The sequence below is a fragment of the Anabas testudineus genome, chromosome 3 (assembly GCF_900324465.2).
Source record: "Anabas testudineus chromosome 3, fAnaTes1.2, whole genome shotgun sequence".
NCBI classification, from domain to species: Eukaryota; Metazoa; Chordata; class Actinopteri; order Anabantiformes; family Anabantidae; genus Anabas; species Anabas testudineus.
In genome coordinates this window covers 4,013,823-4,034,361 of record NC_046612.1, presented here as the reverse complement: position 1 = coordinate 4,034,361, position 20,539 = coordinate 4,013,823, and the positions used below count along the sequence as shown (strand labels likewise).

General features: G+C 39.5%; 2 protein-coding genes across 3 annotated transcripts in view; one reads left to right on the top strand and one right to left on the bottom strand.

Annotated features, from left to right (window-relative positions):
* Nucleotides 1–10,207, bottom strand: part of kif26ba (kinesin family member 26Ba) — a 74,331-nt gene extending 64,124 nt beyond the window's left edge. The window contains 2 exon segments of the mRNA XM_026378380.2: nucleotides 8,052–8,444; nucleotides 9,618–10,207. Of these exon segments, the coding sequence (XP_026234165.1) occupies nucleotides 8,052–8,444; nucleotides 9,618–9,677 (453 nt within the window). The 5' untranslated portion in view covers nucleotides 9,678–10,207.
* Nucleotides 10,208–12,688: 2,481 nt separating this feature from the next.
* si:dkey-127k13.1 (PWWP domain-containing DNA repair factor 3A) lies at nucleotides 12,689–20,038 on the top strand. Of its 2 annotated transcripts, none has more exons than XM_026378784.1 (14): nucleotides 12,689–12,929; nucleotides 13,873–13,939; nucleotides 14,068–14,390; nucleotides 14,476–14,695; nucleotides 14,879–15,022; nucleotides 15,118–15,188; nucleotides 15,369–15,445; nucleotides 15,707–15,767; nucleotides 15,863–15,938; nucleotides 16,019–16,069; nucleotides 16,191–16,432; nucleotides 16,770–16,991; nucleotides 18,617–18,705; nucleotides 18,800–20,038. In XM_026378784.1, the coding sequence occupies exons 2-14, from the start codon at nucleotides 13,933–13,935 to the stop codon at nucleotides 18,852–18,854; spliced, it is 1,638 nt and encodes a 545-aa protein (XP_026234569.1). In that variant the 5' UTR covers nucleotides 12,689–12,929; nucleotides 13,873–13,932; the 3' UTR covers nucleotides 18,855–20,038. The 2 variants fall into 2 exon arrangements, with proteins under 2 accessions (XP_026234569.1, XP_026234570.1); XM_026378785.1 differs by having other exon boundaries at nucleotides 13,826–13,939.
* Nucleotides 20,039–20,539: the final 501 nt, after the last annotated feature.

Genomic DNA, 20,539 nt, shown 5'->3' with positions numbered 1-20,539 from the left:
TACTCTGCTGAAGCTGTCGATCACTAGACTGATTCAAGCACCTTGCAAAGATGCTAAATAAACAATGAAATGCATACAAGCGGCTGGTTAGTGTAGTGGTAAGATCACTACCTCCATGTTGGAGACTGGGGTTCGAATGGCAGCTGTAGGGGCCATTATTCAAGACCTCCTTACACTTACCCTGCCTTTGTACCTTGTACCTCACGTCAAGTCGCTGTGGATAAAAGCGTCTGTTTCATGTAAATGGAACCTTATTTAATTTTATAAATATACTTTTATTACTGTAGCCAAGGTTTTTAAGCACACGTGCATCACTGTGTCCCCATATACTTTGAGGGTTGCAAACTTTTTCACCAAGATGAAAGTAGACCCCCTCACACACACACACACTTACACAAATTCTCATCATCCCTGTCACTCACACCTCACCCTGTCAAGATATTTTCCTGGTGTGAGATGCTGAAGATAGATGTGTTGTATCTGACGAAGTGATGAATCTCGTGTTTGCAGGCCACTGTGCATGCTTCTGTGTGATATATCAGCGTATGACAGCAGGATGGCTAATGTTGGAAGTGTAGTTAACGGGTCTTCAAATAAACTGTTCAGCGTGCAAGACTTCGCAGTGTCACGGGGTGCTGGAGTTGGCACCTGCTACTGAAACACTGGGATATTTTCACTTGTCATTTTGGTTGTATGTGATGGAATTGAAAAGTTTGAAAACTTCTAAATAAAAACAATCAGGGAATAAAAACTGCCTAAATAGGCCCTGCACATTTTGATAGCATCAGGAGGTGCAGCAGGTTGTCCACTAACTACAGGGTTAACAGTTTGATTCCCAGCTCCTCCACTCCATAAAAGGTCCTGAGCAAGACACTGAATCCCAGGTTTCTCCTACTGTGTATATATTGTATTCCTTTGAATAAAGGTATCTGCTAAATGACTAAATGCAGCAGGTGGATTCAAAGAATCAACATAATTCTTATTGAGAATCTCAGACTTTGTATCATCACACACACAAATATACTGTAACATTTATGCATCTCTAGACAGGAGGAGACAGACAGACAGAGGAGACACCTGCACCTCTACTTATTCCTGTATTTTGGAGGTGATGGAGAGGCAGTTGCCATGGTAGCTACAGACCTCATGGCTGCAGCTGCTGATCCCACTTTCACCACCATCCAGTGTGTAGTCTTGATAAAGCACAGACACACATGCACATGCGTTTTGATATGAACCTCAGGGTGCCTTGGTGTGTGTATGCCAGTACAATTGTGTGAGCATCTGTACACACTGTTGTGTGCCAGTGTGTGTTTGGGTGTGTTCACTCATGCATGTGATTTGGCTGTTATTGCCATGTGTTGTTAGTGTGCAGAAGTGGTGAGTATGTTTGTCTTGGACTTGTTTTGGCCTGTGGGCTATGCAGAGGTGCTATAAATGTAAAACTGGCTTCTCTTAAATGGACTAGTGCTGCTTTAATTTATTTGACAGTATTAGTCGAGTAGTAGAGTCGGAATATTTCAACTTTACACCATAAAACATACTAATGAAAACATAAATAAACATTTTCTAAATAACAGACAAAAAACATGCTTCAGAACCGAGTCATTTGCTTAAGAAATAGCCAGTGAAGAGTGACTGTGGTTGAAGAACAAAACAAAACAACAAAGCAAACTGGCAGTACCACTTGTGCCAACACTTCACACACTCATCTACTGGATCTAATATGTTTTTGTGTTCAATTTCCTAATTAATGCACACTGGCAAACTCAAAGTCATCATCTGTTGTCTTTTGAAACCGGCCAAGCTTTTTGTAGCTTATCTGGCTCTTTATAGACACACACACACAATGGCTAGGGTAGTTAGCCTAATTAAGTGTGTCCGCTCTGGGTCAGTGACTGTAATGACAATGATGGTACTATTAGGAGAAACTATCTTCCTTCTTTTCTGTAGCTACTCATTTTCCCCTGTTTCTCATTCTCATCTTCCTCCTTCTCCTCCTCTAAATTTAAATAAGTGTTTTTCACATTTTTACTTGCTTTCTCTTCAGGGTAATTTAGCTAAACATGTGTTTGAGACGAAGATACTGTGTGTGGTTGGTCTTATGTCTGCATGGTAGCATCTGCAGACATACAAACTGAAAGCATCAGGTACAGATAAAAAGATGTGAGCACAGGCCAAAGGCATTGATGCAGGATCTCAAAGTGCATATTCATGCTGGTCCCACCTTGGCCCAAAGGGACTCTATTATAGGATGAGAACTGTAGACTGTGTAGATGACAGGATAAGACAGGAAGTCCCAGTTTATTGTTAGGCACAGTGTCCTTCAACATGTCTAAGAACTAACAGTGGCCCTAATGAGACACAGGTTCTGTTAGAAATTTGGTTAGTTACAAATGAGTTTAATACAAGTGAGAAGCATTTTTAAACATTAAATATAATTATGTTCCTTGAACAGACTTGACTATTGGATAAAGTGAACCATCTGTTAATCACTGATCTTTGCAGCTCCAAGATGTTATTTCCACACTTAGATACTGTATACACGTAGGCCCATCTGTTAACTTGATGGAACTCTGCCAGTCTCTTGACCTGTCTTGCCAACGAGACATTTTGGCCGTATTTGAATGATATTTGATTGCTGTATCTTTTTGAGGGTCCATGCAGACTGTATTCATTACATGGAAATGTATTAGATTGTCCAGGGTTGTTGTACCAGCAGTGATTATGTGCTTTGTGGTTTCATATGTGTTTCATATAAATTCCTACAGTTTAGTCTAATTACATATACACACAAGTGTTTGGGTATTTTTGCTAGCGATATAGTAGATCTCCATCTTTAGATGATGTCTATGCATGTGCGGCTGGGGTGGATCAAACTGACATAAACCTAGTAACTTCCAGCATCAGCACCCTTCTCTCTCCTCACATACACACATGCATCCATCTACACCGTCTTGTTGTTATTGATGAAGCCACCTCTTTATATGGTAATGTCTTTCACACCTGAAAGGCATCAGGAGGGCATTTTCGCTCTCTCTCTCTCACTCACACAAACACACATGTGCACACTATCACACTCACCACACTGCACTCTTGCCATAAACACACACAAGCTCGCCAACACACGCTATTATTCACATGAGCTCCATATATTTTCACCCTCTCTCAGCCTCTCACCAGCACGCACACAGCTATGAGAAGCCCATTAACGCTGATGGAGATATGTATGCGGCTCACATCTGTCACATGTCGCTGCCGTGGCAACACCAGCTGCCGTGGTTACCGGAGGCCTGCTTCTGTAGCGTTATGGGATTTGGTTATTACAGCATAGCCAGCTACCTGTGTGCAGAAATACAGCCTTTTGAGGACACTGCTGAGCAGTAACACTCCACCATTTGATCTGATAAGCAGACTAATTACAGACAAATTACTGGTTAATTACTGGTTTGTGGTGAAAATGACCTAGTGACTGGGATTAGTTAAATTGATTATATCCACTAGAGGATTAAGTCCACTTGCATTTGTGGGTTGGAAATGGCATCAGAGGCAGCAGATAGACCAGTAAGCTCTAAACCTCAGTCTTTTGTTCACTTAATGGACAAATGTGCTGTGTATTAAAAGGATCTGGCTGGAAACATTATAGGTAAAAAGAAAGTGTCTTTACAGAGCAGATCTAGCAGTTTGTCACTATTAGTGTTTGGAGAATGAAAATGTTTGTACCAGATATTTGGCATCAGGATGTATATTGTGATTAGAAATAATGTTGGTTCATCCAGCGATGTATGACATTCATATTGAGAAGTACTTAGGGCTGTTTTTCATAGTTCAATAATAAATATCTTTTAAATCTTTAAATCAATAAATAGTCTTTTCAAAGTAGCCAAAAACAAAACAATAATGCTGTTAATGGCAAAGATGTTCAATTTACAATGATGTAAACCCAAAAATAAAAAATAAGACTAATAATAAGATGACATGAATGTTTAATGGACTAATTACACATCAACATTCGAGTCAACATGGACAAGAAGTCCAACAAATTCTATTAATCACGTTACAACAGCTGCTAATCTTACATATTAACAGACTCAATCTCTATGACAACTGAGGAGCAACTACCACTGATGAAAACTGTTATTACATTGACTAATCCTCTCATTGTTTAAAAACTAGAGGGCGCACCTTTATGGAAGGCGACAGTGGCCCGACAAACCCCAGGATCAGTGGTGGGACTCCCCGTCCCCCCAATTCCTAGAAACACAGCACTGCAGCCACAGTAATGTGCATTAAACTGCATTAGTAGTACACTTGAATGGCTGTTTAATCTACAACTAGACATATGCACCACTAGGTCTGTTAAGACAAACATTTTAAGTGCATGCATGATATATACATCCAGAACAAAAGCAGTCCAAGTACTCTGCACTTCATATAACATGTTAAAATGTACAAAAATGTGCAGCTGAAAGCAATCTCAGTGAATCTCAAGTTGACATTAAGAGGTCCTCAGGGAGTGAATATATTCACATAGTGACCCACTTTCCTCATCTGAACTGGACCAACCAAAACCAGATCACCCTCCATCCATTTATAATTTGGACATGAATGTAAGGGATGAATACACATACAGACGGACACATGGATACACACACCAGCAGAGCAAGGACAGAGGCTTTAAGTGATTACAGCTGTGTAGCCAGATGTGCTTTTTTGAGTCCTGTGGTTACAAGAGTGCGTGCGTTTTACATGTGTGTCTGAATCTAAACCTGAAAACCTACTCTGCTCATTCTAATCCCTTCACAGAGTGCTATTTGCCCCCCACACCCTCCCAAACTGCCTCCAGCAATTTGACCTCCCTGTCTCTCCCTCTCTGCCTCCTTTCAATGGCTGACTAACAGCAGTAATAAAGATATGTGGGCAAAATGTCCTGAAATGGAATTCCATTTAATTTGAGGGTAGCATTTAAGTCATAAAAATGCATGCTATATATCCAGTACACTCAGTTTGTGGTTTATGGCAGGCACACCGCCCTAAAACTAATGCTGCCTAATTCAATAGATCTGCAATAAATCCGGCTTCAGGAACATGATAATGTCCATCTTTTGTCAAAACTATTTTACAGGTGTTGATTCAACTCTGTGGAATTGTACTGTACTATACAGGTATTATTTTCTGATTATTTGACCTAACCTCATTGCTTAAACGGAGTGGACAAAATAATCAAGACACTTGTTTACCTTTTTAACAAAAGCAGCACATGGAGTGCATTAGTTTTAGTCAGCTGTATCTACTGTAGCCCAGAAAAATGAGTTAAAAAATACCTGGGATTATAATATATAATAATATTCTGGGAAAAAATACCCAGAATGCAACTGTTGGTGTCTAGGCAGAATAACCCTATCTCTGCATTGTCTAGGACAAGTGCTGCCACCATGTAACTGAAGGTTTTAATGGCATAAACTATAGTACACAAAAGAGTTTTGAGAGATTATTAATCATATTCTATTATATTTACCAGCTAATTAACTACAAGCTGAATGTTTATACATGGTATCTCTGTTTATGTCCCACCCAAGTCCAAGACATACAGTATAATGTGCTGCAAATTAACATAACACAATCAAAACACTTTCTTTGCACGGTTAGTTGCTTATATTTCCTACCAGTGGGTGAGCACAAACGGTTTATCAGCTAATGCCTAATATTTGAACATGTAGGCATAGTCATAACTTATATTAGGGACTTGTGTGTGTTTATGTATTCACAGAATGCTCTAACACACAAACATGCTAAATGTCTTGCCAGCACAAATGAGCACACTCTCTCCCTCACACACACACACACACACACACACACACACACAGAGCTGCAGACATCCAAACAGCAAAATATTCAACAGTAAGACCTGTGAAGGTCATAATTAGCATTGTCTTTATGTGTGGCTAGCTCAGGTCAACCATGACCTATCATGTATTCCTATCCAGAGACAAAGAGGTCTAGATGGTTGTGAGGTGTGTGACTGTGTGTGTTTGTAGAGAGGTATATTCGCTGGTGGATGTGTTTTTATTCTAGCTGTGAGGGGTCACATATGTCCCAGTCTCCTGTGGGAATAACATGAGGTCTCATGCTGACAGGACAACAGGAAGGGACACATACACACACAGAGACCCACAGACGCGCACACACACACACACACTCACACTCACACTGAACTGCTGCTCCAGCACATTTGGTGAAGGAGGAAAATTATTAGGTCACATTGCTTCACCAAGGACACAAGTTCAGCTTTTTCCTGACACAAAACACCTGTGTAGTTCAGTTCACTCTTGTAAGAAAAGTCTGGGGAAGAAGCCAAAATGTAATGTAAGTAAAAATAGCCAAGAACTGCTTGCCGGCCAAGATGGCAGACAGTAATGGCAATGGAGGGCTGCTCCTCACTGAGATGGCGTTAGTATAATGTGTCATATACAGTGCTGCATCATTTTTATGTGAAGTATTTATCAAAACAATAGTTTATGGACTGAGAGATGAGCATGTTGAACCAGAATGAATTCTTTATATTTCTACCATATTTCTACCATGACTTTCTGTATTTGCTAAAATTACAGAAAAAATTCTTGAGCCAGAGAGGGAGATATAGCTGTGTGCACTAGTTCAACAAGCCAAACTATATCTGCAGCTGGTATAAGCATACTTTACTCAGTTTACATGATCTGCAGGTACATTTTCCACAAACACATGCACCTACACCAGTTCCAGCACTGGGTGCGATGTGCCTGTGCTTATTCTTCACTTCAGTAAAGTTAACCACAACGGGGAGGTTTCAACCAGCCTGAACTCAACCCGACCTCACAAATAACGTTTTAATTAGTGGTCTGCCCACCGACAGTCCCCATTAACCCCCACTGTTCCTAACAATTTCCAACTGTCATGTTCTTGAGCTAATAAGAGCCCACTGTCTTCACTTCTGTGTATCTACAGAAACCTGCATGTCCCACTATACTCTGTACTCTCTCTTTCTCACTGGCTGCAGTTTCATAGCCCCATGGAGCATAATGCATGCTTATTCGTTACCAATTAACTCTGACGTGAAGCCCCACTGTATTCACAACTAAAATCCAGTCAACTGCAGCAGAACAACTTCAAACCTAGAGGCAGCATGATTAAAAATTATGGTTAATCAAACACTCTGCCAGTCTGGTTTTCATGCTTTATCATGCCTTCAATGTGCATAACAACAAATGTTTTGTAAAACAACAAAAATAAATAACATTTGGCTGCAGCAGAAATAGAAAAAGGAAGATTAGATACCAGGAGTATGTTACGATGAATTCATATACATGATCAAATTCACAATAAATCAACTTGCAATACTCCAGGGCACAAAATATGCTATTTGATAATGACTGTACTAATGGAATTAAAATTGATTATTGATGACTCACAGAAAAAAAGAAATCACCTGTCAAAGAAAATTTGAAAAGGCAGTAATCCATGTGGATTAATAACTGCTCCAAGTCAATATCTTTCAATAACCCATCACATTAATTCCCTCAGAAGAAGAAAAGCAATGTAAAATAAAGTGAATTCATTGACTGTGGTCATATACTCAATCAGACAAAAAGAGAAAAATAGAAATCATCTCCTGTGTGTTTGTCATTTTGTCTTTGGCATTGATTAACAGTATTAGATACAGGAATGATCCCAAATCCCTAAGGCTGTTTGGTCTCAGCTCTTTTCCACAGCTGGTCAAATAAGGGTTGGACAAATTACAGGAGCCCCGTGATTTATGGGAACAATAACTCTGTCTACCCAGCAACACAGTAAGCAAGGAAATGATTAGAGGCCCAATCTTTCATGAGCAACCAAGTTAATAAGTGTCACTGTCCGAATGCCACAGTTAATAACAGAACAAGTTATTTTTGGAGGCTATGCTATTCAACATTACCAACTCACCACTAGGTGACAGAAAATGTAGTATAAAAACAGAAACAACATGATTTGTACGCACACAATCATACACATCACAATAAAGCTTTGGTTTTTACCTTGCTGGAGTAAGGTCCGGGGATGAGCAGTTTCAGAGCTTGTCTTTTCAGCTCCGTCAGCCTAGCGTTGCAGTTCTCACACCAAATCCCTCTTTCACTACCTGGGGAACTTCCGCTGCCTGAGGCTGGTGATCCAGTACCAAAACCTGGGGAGCCGCCTAGAGAGCCAGGCGATCCTGTGCCAATCCCTGGAGAGATGGTCCCCGGTGACCCAGAGAAGGACCCTGGTGAAGAGATTCCCGAGCCTGGGGACGGGGTGCCTGTAGAGCTCGGCATGGAGCCAGCACCCTCTGGAGTAGGGCGCGTGCTGGAGCGGGTGTTTTCCTCGTAGGGCTTTCGGTACCAGGCGTCGGGGAAAAAAGAGGCAGATTTGGTGGGTGAAGTGTCAGGCATCTGTAAAAAAAACAAAAATTTAAACAGTTTTTAATAAAAGATCGTGCAGTTATAGGCCACCATGCGTAGCTGAGACTAAGATCATGAATAAGGGACAGGGCACATGGCCTGTATCCTGCATATTAGCAGTCAAGCTTTTTACATTGTGCCTGTGAAGCCTAATCATGATGTGTATTCACTACAGTATATCCAACACAGCTGTAGCCTGTTCTGTTGGGTTCAACAAATCCTCCAGTGCTTAAAGGTGAGTTCAACATGTATGTGAAATTTATGAGAAAAACAAATCATATAGACAGTCACAGTTTGCCCTGCTATTAGGGCATTAAATTAAAGAGTGATTCAAAACCCCACAAACAGGAAGCAGTGTTCAACATTTGCTGTGATAATGTGACAGTGATGCCCACGTTGAGACACTCAGCATATTGGATGCTTCTGTTAACAGATAAACAGGATCAAGTCAGAGGTCGTGTATAGACCTGCGTTATTTTCCCCCACGCAGAAATCACATGGGAACATCAAATGAGCTACCATGAGTTGAAAATTAGATCTTTTGCGGCTAAATCCAGTCAGAGAAGAGAGACCCATTGATGTGGTGGTGACTGGAGAGGTTGGGTAGTATAGTTACAGTAATGCCTTACAAGGGCTATAATAAGGTAGTAAATAGTAGGTTTATAGGTGGGAATGCTCAGTCTTCTCAAAGAAAAAAGGTGGGATAATGTGGTATGAATGAACTCTAATTAGGCTGTAGGCAGTCCCACAGGTGAACTGCAGCTCTGCTTGGATTTGCTGCTTGATCATCAGTTTGAGATAATCAGGAGATGTGGGAGATATACCTGTGAAAATGAACGACACTGTTGTGACACCAGAAGCCATGATGTGTGAAATGTGATCTTCTTAAAGCCATCAATCACCAGCACAAGCACAAACCTACAGTTTCATATTCATGTGATTATTATGTCTCAAATGTGTCAAACTATTTTTTCCCAGCTGCCAACAAATAGCACTTTTGGAAATAGTCTATCATGAACTGGATGAAGCTCCACAGACTTGAACACTGCAGGTTCCTATTAAAACAGGTTTATGATGCGGGATGAAGTGCGTGAGTTCTTCCACTCAGCGCGTCCATAGATAACAGAGGTGTGTCCGGCCATCGGCTACTGGAATGAAACCTACCCCATGTTTTCTGCTCCGGCTGCTCACAGACCTCTCCTTGGTCCCCGACAGTGAAGTCATGTTGGAGGTGAGAGGAGAGGAGGAGAGGAGATGCTGCTGCTTCACATTAAAAAAAGAGACGGAGACCACCGGATCGATTTCAATTAACTGCACGCCCCTGCAGCTTTCGCTCTTCTCTATCTGGAGGAGACCTCACGCCACATGTGGAAACCGCTTACATCCCCAGTCCGGCTCCGACAAACCAAACACAAAATCCAGAATTGTTTTGCTTCCAGAGAAAACCTGGAAACACTTCTAAAACCCAGACTGAGAATTCACGCAGGTCGTGCAGACAGACAGCAGAGCTCTCTGTGTCAGCAGAGTCCGCTCCGCGCTCAGCTGCGCTCCGGACTGGCTCCAGCCCTGCCCCTCTCCATCAGCTCTGCGGCTGAGGCGGCCCAGGTAAACAAGAACCCACGGGGCCAGGTCTTATGTGCACACGGCAGTCACGACTCACTAGATGGACTAAGATCCGGCCGGTGTGCAGCACAGCGTCTCTGTTTAGAGTTTAGAGTTGTTGGTCCCCCGCTGACTTCCCGAGGCTCCGCACTCTGCGGAATCCAGCAGCGCACTGAAGCGACAGAGGGGCGCACATCTGGATGAGGGCGGGGCATCCCTGCCCCTCATCAACCACACCAATGCACATCCAGAGGTTCCAGCTGAGTGAGAGGTGGACTGAAGTGAGGAAACCGAACTTTTACGATGGAGATGTGGATATTTCTTTAACATGTTGATGTTGAGATTACGTGCCTGAATCTGACTTGGAATGAAAATGGATTTCAACAGATTCAATATCAAGCGTATAAAGGTTAATAAAATATATGACCTGTCTCCACAACAGCACATTTTCCTAATTATAATACCTACTGGTCTGGACACTCTTAATACACACTCTTAATGAAGCAGGCCAGTAAAAGCTTTTCCAAATCGAGGGGGTGGATGAAGAAAAGCAGCAAGTCCGAAGGTGGCTGGTCCTTTCATTGATTTAAGTGCTACTGATGCAAAGCAGAACTGAGAGTAAAGGATTAAGATCTAAGCCAATGGAAGAGAGCAGGAACTAAAACAGGAGCCTTTAATCTTCCTCTATTAACTGATATTGTCCTCTTGTAGTGGAGCAGACATAAAGTCACTCAGGTGTGTTTGCAGTGTATTGTAATAAGGCAGCTTGTGAGTGGTTACACAGTGTCCTCTGCTGCTCTACTAACGTTACTGCCAGAGACAGAATAAATAATAAATAATAAAATATTGAGTTTGTGTACTTCTCAGAGGTGGCAGTACACAAACTCAGTATTCAAGTAAAGGTAGATTACATGCCCAAAAATACTCACTGGGTATTAATTAAAAAACAATGTAGTATATATAACAAAAAAGATCATAATTAAAATATTAATGTATTATACTTAATATCTACATCTGGAAAAAGTAAGTGGTAACTAAATGTGTAAAATACATGTCGTAGAGTAAATAGCACGATATTTACCTCGGAGCAAAAGTAAAAGTAACATAGAATACAAATACCCCAGTAAAGTGCAAGTACCTCCTATCTGTACTTCAATGAGTAAAAGTACTTTATTACAGTAGTAAGGAAATATGAATACGGGATGTCAGGAGCCATAGATGTAGGAGGTACCGCCGTGAAAGGGGAGATATGATAGAGAACTTCAGGAGGAGAGTTTAAATAGAAATTAATTAAAGGATCTTTAGAACAGTAGAGACTTAGACAAAGTGTGGATCTGCAGAACATCAACAACATAAGACGACGCAAAAACAATTGATCCTATAGATATCAAACCACTTTCCTTAAAAGCCCAGAGAGGAAGAAGCACAAGGTACTTTGTTATTATTATTAATTACTTTATTAGTTACTTAGTTAGTACTAAAGTAGTTAGTTAGTTAGTTAGTTAGTACTAAAGTGGTTAGTTACTTAGTTAGTACTAAAGTAGTTAGTTACTTAGTTAGTACTAAAGTGGTTAGTTACTTAGTTAGTTAGTACTAAAGTGGTTAGTTACTTAGTTAGTTAGTACTAAAGTACTTAGTTACTTAGTTAGTTAGTACTAAAGTGGTTAGTTACTTAGTTAGTTAGTACTAAAGTACTTAGTTACTTAGTTAGTTAGTACTAAAGTGGTTAGTTACTTAGTTAGTTAGTACTAAAGTACTTAGTTACTTAGTTAGTTAGTTAGTACTAAAGTACTTAGTTACTTAGTTAGTACTAAAGTGGTTAGTTACTTAGTTAGTACTAAAGTAGTTAGTTACTTAGTTAGTACTAAAGTACTTAGTTACTTAGTTAGTTAGTACTAAAGTGGTTAGTTACTTAGTTAGTTAGTACTAAAGTACTTAGTTACTTAGTTAGTTTAGTACTAAAGTGGTTAGTTACTTAGTTAGTTAGTACTAAAGTACTTAGTTACTTAGTTAGTTAGTACTAAAGTAGTTAGTTAATTAGTTAGTACTAAAGTACTTAGTTACTTAGTTAGTTAGTACTAAAGTGGTTAGTTACTTAGTTAGTTAGTACTAAAGTGGTTAGTTACTTAGTTAGTTAGTACTAAAGTAGTTAGTTAATTAGTTAGTACTAAAGTACTTAGTTACTTAGTTACTTAGTTAGTTAGTACTAAAGTAGTTAGTTACTTAGTTAGTACTAAAGTAGTTAGTTACTTAGTTAGTACTAAAGTACTTAGTTACTTAGTTAGTTAGTACTAAAGTAGTTAGTTACTTAGTTAGTTAGTACTAAAGTAGTTAGTTACTTAGTTAGTACTAAAGTAGTTAGTTACTTAGTTAGTTAGTACTAAAGTGGTTAGTTACTTAGTTAGTTAGTACTAAAGTGGTTAGTTACTTAGTTAGTTAGTACTAAAGTAGTTAGTTACTTAGTTAGTTAGTACTAAAGTAGTTAGTTACTTAGTTAGTTAGTACTAAAGTGGTTAGTTACTTAGTTAGTTAGTACTAAAGTGGTTAGTTACTCACCTTCTGACGTCACTGAGTGTGCGGCCGCTGCCTCCTCCGGTGCAGCAGGTGGCGCTGCTCGCTCCATCCTTCAAACACACAACATCAGCGTCGCAGAAGAGAAGTTGTTTTACAGGAATTATTTGCACGACGTGTAGATTTTCACATAAAGTGTCACATTATTAACACTTTATCGCATTAAAAGATTTATTTTACTCGTCTTAGAGATGTGGCTTGGTTTGGCTGTGAATGCGTGCAGGGTCGACGCTGCGTGACGTGTTGAGTAAATAAAATATAAGTTGAGAACAGGAACATTAAGCTGAATTTTAAGGTTTAAAGGTGAGTGACTAGTTCTAATGTGCTGCTTCGTTTTTGATCATGTCTGTGTTCATGTGTTTTCATCATGTCTAACACTTGTTTAGCTGCTGGGGTGTGTAACGCTAACTGCTGCATTAACTTGAGCTCAGTTAAAATGTTTTTGGGTTCCTGTTAGCTAACATAATGTTACACCTCTGCAGGTTGCGCCCAGTAATAAGAAGGTTGGATGTTGGATAAGTTCCATTAAGAACCTTTAAATTGTTTTGTTTGTTTATCACTTGTTACGCATTGGCAGCAAACATCAGTCGCTGCTTTTATTGCTCAGGGTTTTTGTGGGCGCGATTGTTTACTAGCATGTTATGCTAACGTGAGTTGTTTGCTAGCAGCCTGTTTTATTTAGCCTTTGTTAACGTGTTCAGGGGAATTGACGCTATATTATTGATCTGACGTTATATAATTGATTGATATGATAATTGTTTAACTTGGTGTTTGCACATACGGTATTTGAATTTAGTATTCTGTGAAAACCTGAGCTGAACTGTCAACTTTCTTGCAGCCACTCGAGGCTGCAGGAGACGCAACCTAAAGATAAATATGATATTAGCTACAGAGAGATAAGTTAGTAAGTTTGCAGCGTCAGCCTTAAATAACGTGATGTATGTTTAGTTCCTGTTTTTAATGCATGTTTTGATTCCTGTTTCCGTGGTGACACTCGATGGCGGATGTTCTTGAATTTAGCAGGCGTGAGTAAATGACCATAATGTGTAAAAACGACATGCATCTTAAGTCTAACATGGCGCAACGCTAAAGTGAAAGTACAGCCTACTGGGCAGGGCCCAGCGTTTGATAGTATTTCCTTAAATTCCCACGTTCTTTGTCCGTCACATAACTGCCCATATTTTTGCATGTCTGTCAAGTCGATGGATCAGAAGTAATACTGTCCTGATCTGTGTCACATCGTCAGGGATCCAATGAGCTCAATCAAAATCTTCCCACAGAGAGGACCACATCAACTCAGAAAACAATGAAAGGTAGTATTTTTGACTTTATGAATCTTTTAAGCAATCAGAAAGCTCCTTAAAAGCAATTTAAATCTTTAAAGACACATATGAAGCAATTCCAGATGTCTTTCAGATTGTGACTGTGCATGATCTTTCAGGTAGACCTCGCAAAACAAGAATAAGGGAACCTAAAAAGACAGCACCAAAGACAGTCACCTCAGAGGCGGTTTCATCTGCAGCCGCTGAGGAATCCAATGCTGAGCCAGGCAGTGAGTTTGCCATTCTCAGCCAGTCCCCAGCATGTTTCTTACCAAGTACTCCAAAAAGAGGCAGGAGACAAACAAGACAGAAACAAGGGGACCGCCGGACATCTACACCGGAACATAGCTTGTCCACTGACCACATGTCCAGTATTCCAACGTCTCCTCCTGGAGCAAAACAAACAGTGCTCAAATACACAGAACTCATCTCTCAGATAAAGGTGCTTGATCAAATCTTTACTGATAAATATTATTTGTGCATTTTTCCAGCCCTGAGATCCTTAAATTCCTTTTCTTCTGTTGTAGACATCAGAAGTAGAGTCATCATGTTGCCAATCAAAATCTCAAGGGACAAGACGAGGTAGAAAAAGGGTGGCAAAGGAGATGCTGGAGGCCTGCAGTAAAACCACCAATCCACCAGCCAAGTCCCGACGTGGCAGGGTGCAGAAGGAAAAGGGGAATTCACAGAAGGAGGCCAGTCAGTCATCCATGCGTACTAGATCTAAGTTTGAACTGACAGAGCAAGGTAGTATCTCCTCAGTGTTACTAAACCACACTGTAAATATACCGTGCTCTCTGTGAAATTATATTTTATTAGACTAGTAACTGCTCATGGAGGTCTCACATTTTGAAATCATCCAGGTGAAAAAAGTATCCATTCTAATTCAGTGTTATTGCTCTACCCCCTATGCCCCTCTTGGTCCAAAAGACGACTCTTTGCTGTCTTCAGATCTATCAATAGAGCTGAGCCACCATGAGGAACTACTGCCAATTTTGTCCTTCCAGGAAGATGAGGAAAGTGCCGATGAAGACGATGACGAGTTGCCAAGTTTCCAGATGCAGATGGACAAAAGTAAGTGACTGAATGACTGAATGGAAATAATTCCTAGGGGCTGGATTATGTGAACAAAGTGTATATCTTACATGGTTTGTGCTCTTGTTTTTCAGAGCCGCCGTCCATCACAGAAGGAGTGTTTGTATGGTACAAATATAGAAGTTATCCTTTTTGGCCTGCATTGGTGAGTACAAATCTCAGAATCACATGTTTTTACTCATTTTATAATGGAACTGTGCACAATTTCATGCTTGCTTAAATCCATAGAATGTGTTTTGTTGCTTACTCCATTACTTTATTAATAATAACTTGCAACCTATGTAAACACATAAAACTATAATGTCTGTGCTCTTTTTATCTGCAGGTTAAAAAAGTGAACCGCAAGCTGAAGAAAGCCAGTATCATTTTCATTGATGACCCAATGATTCACAAAAAGAAAGGGTAGGAAAGACAACTTATTTTCTCTCCCTGCTTTGTGCATTAGTGCCCCTGCACATTTAAAATGTATAAGATGTCACAATAGGTTGTGAGCATCCCTAATCCACAGAGATCGCCAACAGTGCAGGTTTCTTGTGCAACTATACATGATTGTAAAAATCTCTGTATGGTCAGAAAAAAAAATAAAACAAAACGTTAATGTACAGGTAGTGGTAGAAATCCAGTCATTGGGATTTTCACCTTTAGTTGTTTGTGGTTCTGAAGGTTTACTGTGGCTCTGAAAATCCTGAAGCCTTTTGACTGTGAGGAAGCTAATGAGCTCATGGTAAGATCTGCTCTTGAATTATACACTGTGTTTTAAAACCAGTGTTTGTTTGACACAGTGGCAGTCTAACTACAGTATGTCTGTTTTTGTCATAGTGTAATGCCAAAGAACAGTATGATGCTGCCATTGAATGGTCCTTGGAGCTCATAACCGACTACAGAATACGGATTGGTATTGTCTATTTAATTTTAGTGTGGACATGACTATTATTAAAAATACATATCAGGTGTTAATTATGTTTCTCTTTGTAGCGTGTGGATCATTTTCTGGCTCTTTCATTGAGTACTTTGCTCATGACATGAGTAAGTTTTGTTGTATCTCATTGATTAACATGACACCCTAGAACTTTAGGCTATTTGAGTACATCTGCCTCCCTGCTTGATCCTGGTTCTGGTTTTCCCTGATGGTTTTTCACTAATACAGGCTATCCAGTGAGGAGAAAGTACCCACAGGCAGCCTCAGAGAGACTAACCATTACTAGTGACACAATGATGGAGGACCTGTGTGACGATCATAAAGAGGATAGTTTCAATGAAGAGCAGGAGGCGGTCAGCAGGGGCTCAAAGAGGCTGTTGCCAGACCGAACACATGCCGCCCACAACCGCGCTAATGAAAAGCTCGTACATTTCATCGTCAAGCAGCGCATGGTGGAAGGCCGCCTTCTGGTATGACTGATGGAGCCTTTTGTATTGCTGCATTGCAGTCGTAGTTCGCTGAAGTCTACTAAGAGTATTATTATCAATGGATGTTAGAAGTACACTTCAACTAGATGCCATTCATTAAGGCCTATTCACATAAAAAGTGTACTTTATCAGTCTTTTACAACAGATACTAATATTATTAGATACTTAAAAATCTTTACCTACACTAAAGAATTGGGTTTAATGTTTCGTAACAACAAGACGGCTAGCAACTTAACACCATTACTACGTTTAATAGGCATTTTTTGTGATGAGCACCCATGAATAAATCCACCCTTACTGCATCACCCTCTCCTTACAGGCTGTGATACGTGGGCAGCAGCAGTCCAGATGGCTTCGCTCCTTTCTAAGTGCCAATCGGAGACGGGTGGTGAACATATACCTGGAAGATGACCAGCAGTTGGACCAGGTCTACTGGTACTTAAATGAGCTCTACACGACAGCCACGGCCACTGCCTCTTGTCTGGCTGAGGTTAAATCCATGGAGCGCGTCCCATTTGTCCTGGATGTGCTTCTTCCTGAGGTGAGGTTTCCTCAGAGCTTACTAGAGTAATTTTTCTGTTATAGATTTGGTAAATGTACTGATACTTACACACATGGACAACATTGTTGGTACCCTTCTGTTAAAGAAGGAAAAACCCACAAATGTCACTGAAATAACTTAAAACTGACAAAAGTAATAATAAATTAAATTTACTAAAAATTAACTAATGAAAATCAGACATAGCTTTTGAGTTGTGGTTCAACAGAAGTTTTTTAAAAAACAAAATAATGAAACGGGCCTGGACACAAAAAAAATGTTCCCTTAACTTAATATATTGTTGCACAACCTTTTGAAGGAATCACTGCAATAAAATGATTTCTGTAACTCTCAATGAGACCTGTCAACAGGTATTTTGGTTCACTCCTCATGAGCAATCTGCTCCAGCTGTCTCAGGTTTGAAGGGTGCCTTCTCCAGATGGCATAGTTCAGCTCTTTCCACAGGTGTTCAATGGGATTTAGATCAGGACTCTTAGAAGGCCACTTTAGAATAGTCCAATGATTTGTTCTCAGCCATTCTTGTGTGTTTTTAGCTGTGCTTAGGGTCATTATCCTCTATGACTATGACTATGACTATGACCTGTCACAAAGACCAAGCTTTCTGACACTGGGCAGCACGTTTTGGATGCCTTAAATGTCTTGAGATTTTATTGTACCATGCACAGATTTAAGAAACCTTGTACCAGATGGAGCAACGCAGCCCCTGAACATAACAGAGCCTCCTCCGTGTTACACAGTAGGTACAGTGTTCCTTTCTTTGTATGCTTAATTTTTACTTCTGTGAACATAGAGCTGATGTGACTTGTCAAAAAGTTCCAGTTTTGTCTCATCTGTCTCTGTTTTGTCAGTATGCGTTTTCTATTTTTTGTTTTTTTTGTTTTTTTCGATTTGTTTTCATCAGTGGAGTCCTCCTCAGTCTTCTTCTATTAAGTCCACTTTGGCTTAAACAGTGACTGATGGTGTGATCTGACTCCGATGAAATCTTCGATTTCACCCACGTCCTGGGAGGTTGGCTACAGTCCCATGGACCTTAAACGTCTGAGTAATATGTGCAACTTTCACAGGAACATCAAGCTGCTTGGAGACGGTCTTACAGCCTTTACCTTAACATGTTTGTCTATCTGTTTTTTCTAATCTCCTGAGACAACTCTCTCTTTAGTTTTCTCTGGTTCGTGTTTAGTGTACACACCATGAACAGCACAGTGACCACCTTTCACCCTTTAAATAGACAGACTGACTGATCAAAAGTGTTAAGACACCTGTGATGCTAATTACAGGAAACACGTTAGTTTAAAATGTCCCTGTGGTCAAATTATTTTACACCTCTTCTAGGGGCACCATAATTTTTGTCCAGGCCAGTTTCATTAGTTTTTTTTTTTTTTTAAAAAAAGCTTTTGTTGAACCACAACACAAAAGCTATGTCTGACTTTCATGAGGTAATTTTTACTAAATTTGAATTATTATTTTTGTCAGTTTTAAGCTATTTCATTGACATTTGTGTTTTTTTTTCTTTCTTTAACAGAAGGGTACTAACAGTCCGTGTTTGTATATGCCGCTCACAAATTGTACAGCTATAGTGCTGTTTAGACAATAGTGTTTTTGTTTAGGCAATCATCTACGCCATAGCTGGGGTGGACAAGGTCTCCGTAAAGAAGGCAGAGGAAAAGTACCTAAGAGGACGTTGTATAAGTAACAGGTGAGAGGTTGATGAATTAACCCATTAAAAGAACAGTTTTTATACTGGATACTGATTTTGATGAGCAACTGTGTTTTGTACACTTCTTTTTCAGAGAAAGACAGGAGTTTGACTTGATGATCGAGCGCCAAATAAGGAAAAAGTCATAGTCAGAATTGTCCACTAACATTCTCTGACACCATCAGTTAGAAGACTGAGAACTGTAAAAAAAAATTTTTTGTATGTTTCTTTTTTCACGTTTTGTTTATATGTTTAATATAGCCATATCTGTGTGCCTTCAGATCTATGATAAATCATATTACAGTGATCCACGTGTCATTTTACTGTACTGTAAAATAAATATTGAAATTTAAGTTTAAACAGAATAATGGTAATATTACAACCAATAAGCATTAACAGGTTCCTTACAGTATAAAAACAGTGTGTGCTCACTGCTTGTCTAACAAATAAATAAATAAACTTATGGTGGTAGATCAGCAGCAGAGCCCCCACGTGTCCTCACGACTAAAATAAGGCATTGGGACTCCTTTTGAGATATTCAAACACCAATAATACAGATTAGGTTTAATAGGGTTATATAGTAGCTCCAGTCCATATATAGTGGAAGCTGAGGCCAAAGCTGTGCCAGACTAGTACCTATTCTTATTTTTAAAAGAGTATTATTTCTGATGAACTGTGCTGCAAGAAATGCATGCTACATAACACTGAGTCCGTGGCTGAAATTAACTGTGTACAGACATGTAGCATAGTGTAATGTGACTGAGGCCAATTAATGTGTATCAGACAATGAGAAAATCAAACTTTGAATCGGTAACCTGCTCCATTCTGCTGCTGTTTGCGGTAAAGATCTCTATCTGTATCTATAGCCATAACAGCAGACTACTGGACAACTTCCTTTTCAGATTGCGAGCCTGCTTAACAAAGCATCACCAATTATAAGAAACAGCTTGTCTTCTTTTGAACTATTTATTTATTTTTGCCACTGTGGTCATAATTATCTTATCGTGAAACTCTTAGTCCTGCCAATATGTTCAGTATGCTGATGTTGCACAACTTCCTTTTTCTCTCACCTATTTTTGGTACATTTACAAGTGAGAGCAAAATGACAGAGCCACTTGTGCAACCATGTACAAATTCAGACTTACATCTTGCTCTCTCCTATTGTGCCTTTTTCACTGTTTGTTTATGTGTGTATGTCTCCCCTTGTATTTACTATGGAATATGACATAGAAGCTCTTAAATGTTACATTTGTTATAACATTTCTTGTAAAATGTGTAGCATAACACCTTTGCATTTGACTGTGCATGACAATAAACAAACCTTGACTTTAAATGTGCTACTTATATTATAAGTTGTGTGTGTGTAGAGTGTGTTTTTATTAAATTATTTTTTTGTTGTTGTACCACTGATTTTTTTTAATGCTTTTTAAACAGTGGTAGCAGGAGTTGACCTTCAGTGTGGAATGTTTGCAAAGAGCCTATTGCTATATGAGCTTGATCTAACTACATTCACGAGCGAAGGAGATGCAAGTAAAACAGCTTTTAAAAAATCACTCAGGCTTTCATTCTTTTTCTAATATAAATGTGCACAAACAATACTTTTCCACAATATGACAAATACATGAGGCTGATAGGGATTATGGTAATTGTTATGTTATAATTGTAAACAAATATTTAGATAACCTAGCAGGAAGTGAAAGTATAAACTATTAGTGACTGAGGTGACACACAAATTATATTATTATATTTTTTATTATATTATTATTTTTAATAATAATTTAAATTACGTTTTCCGCCTGAAGGGGGCGACGTCGCGCCATTGTTGTGTCTGTTC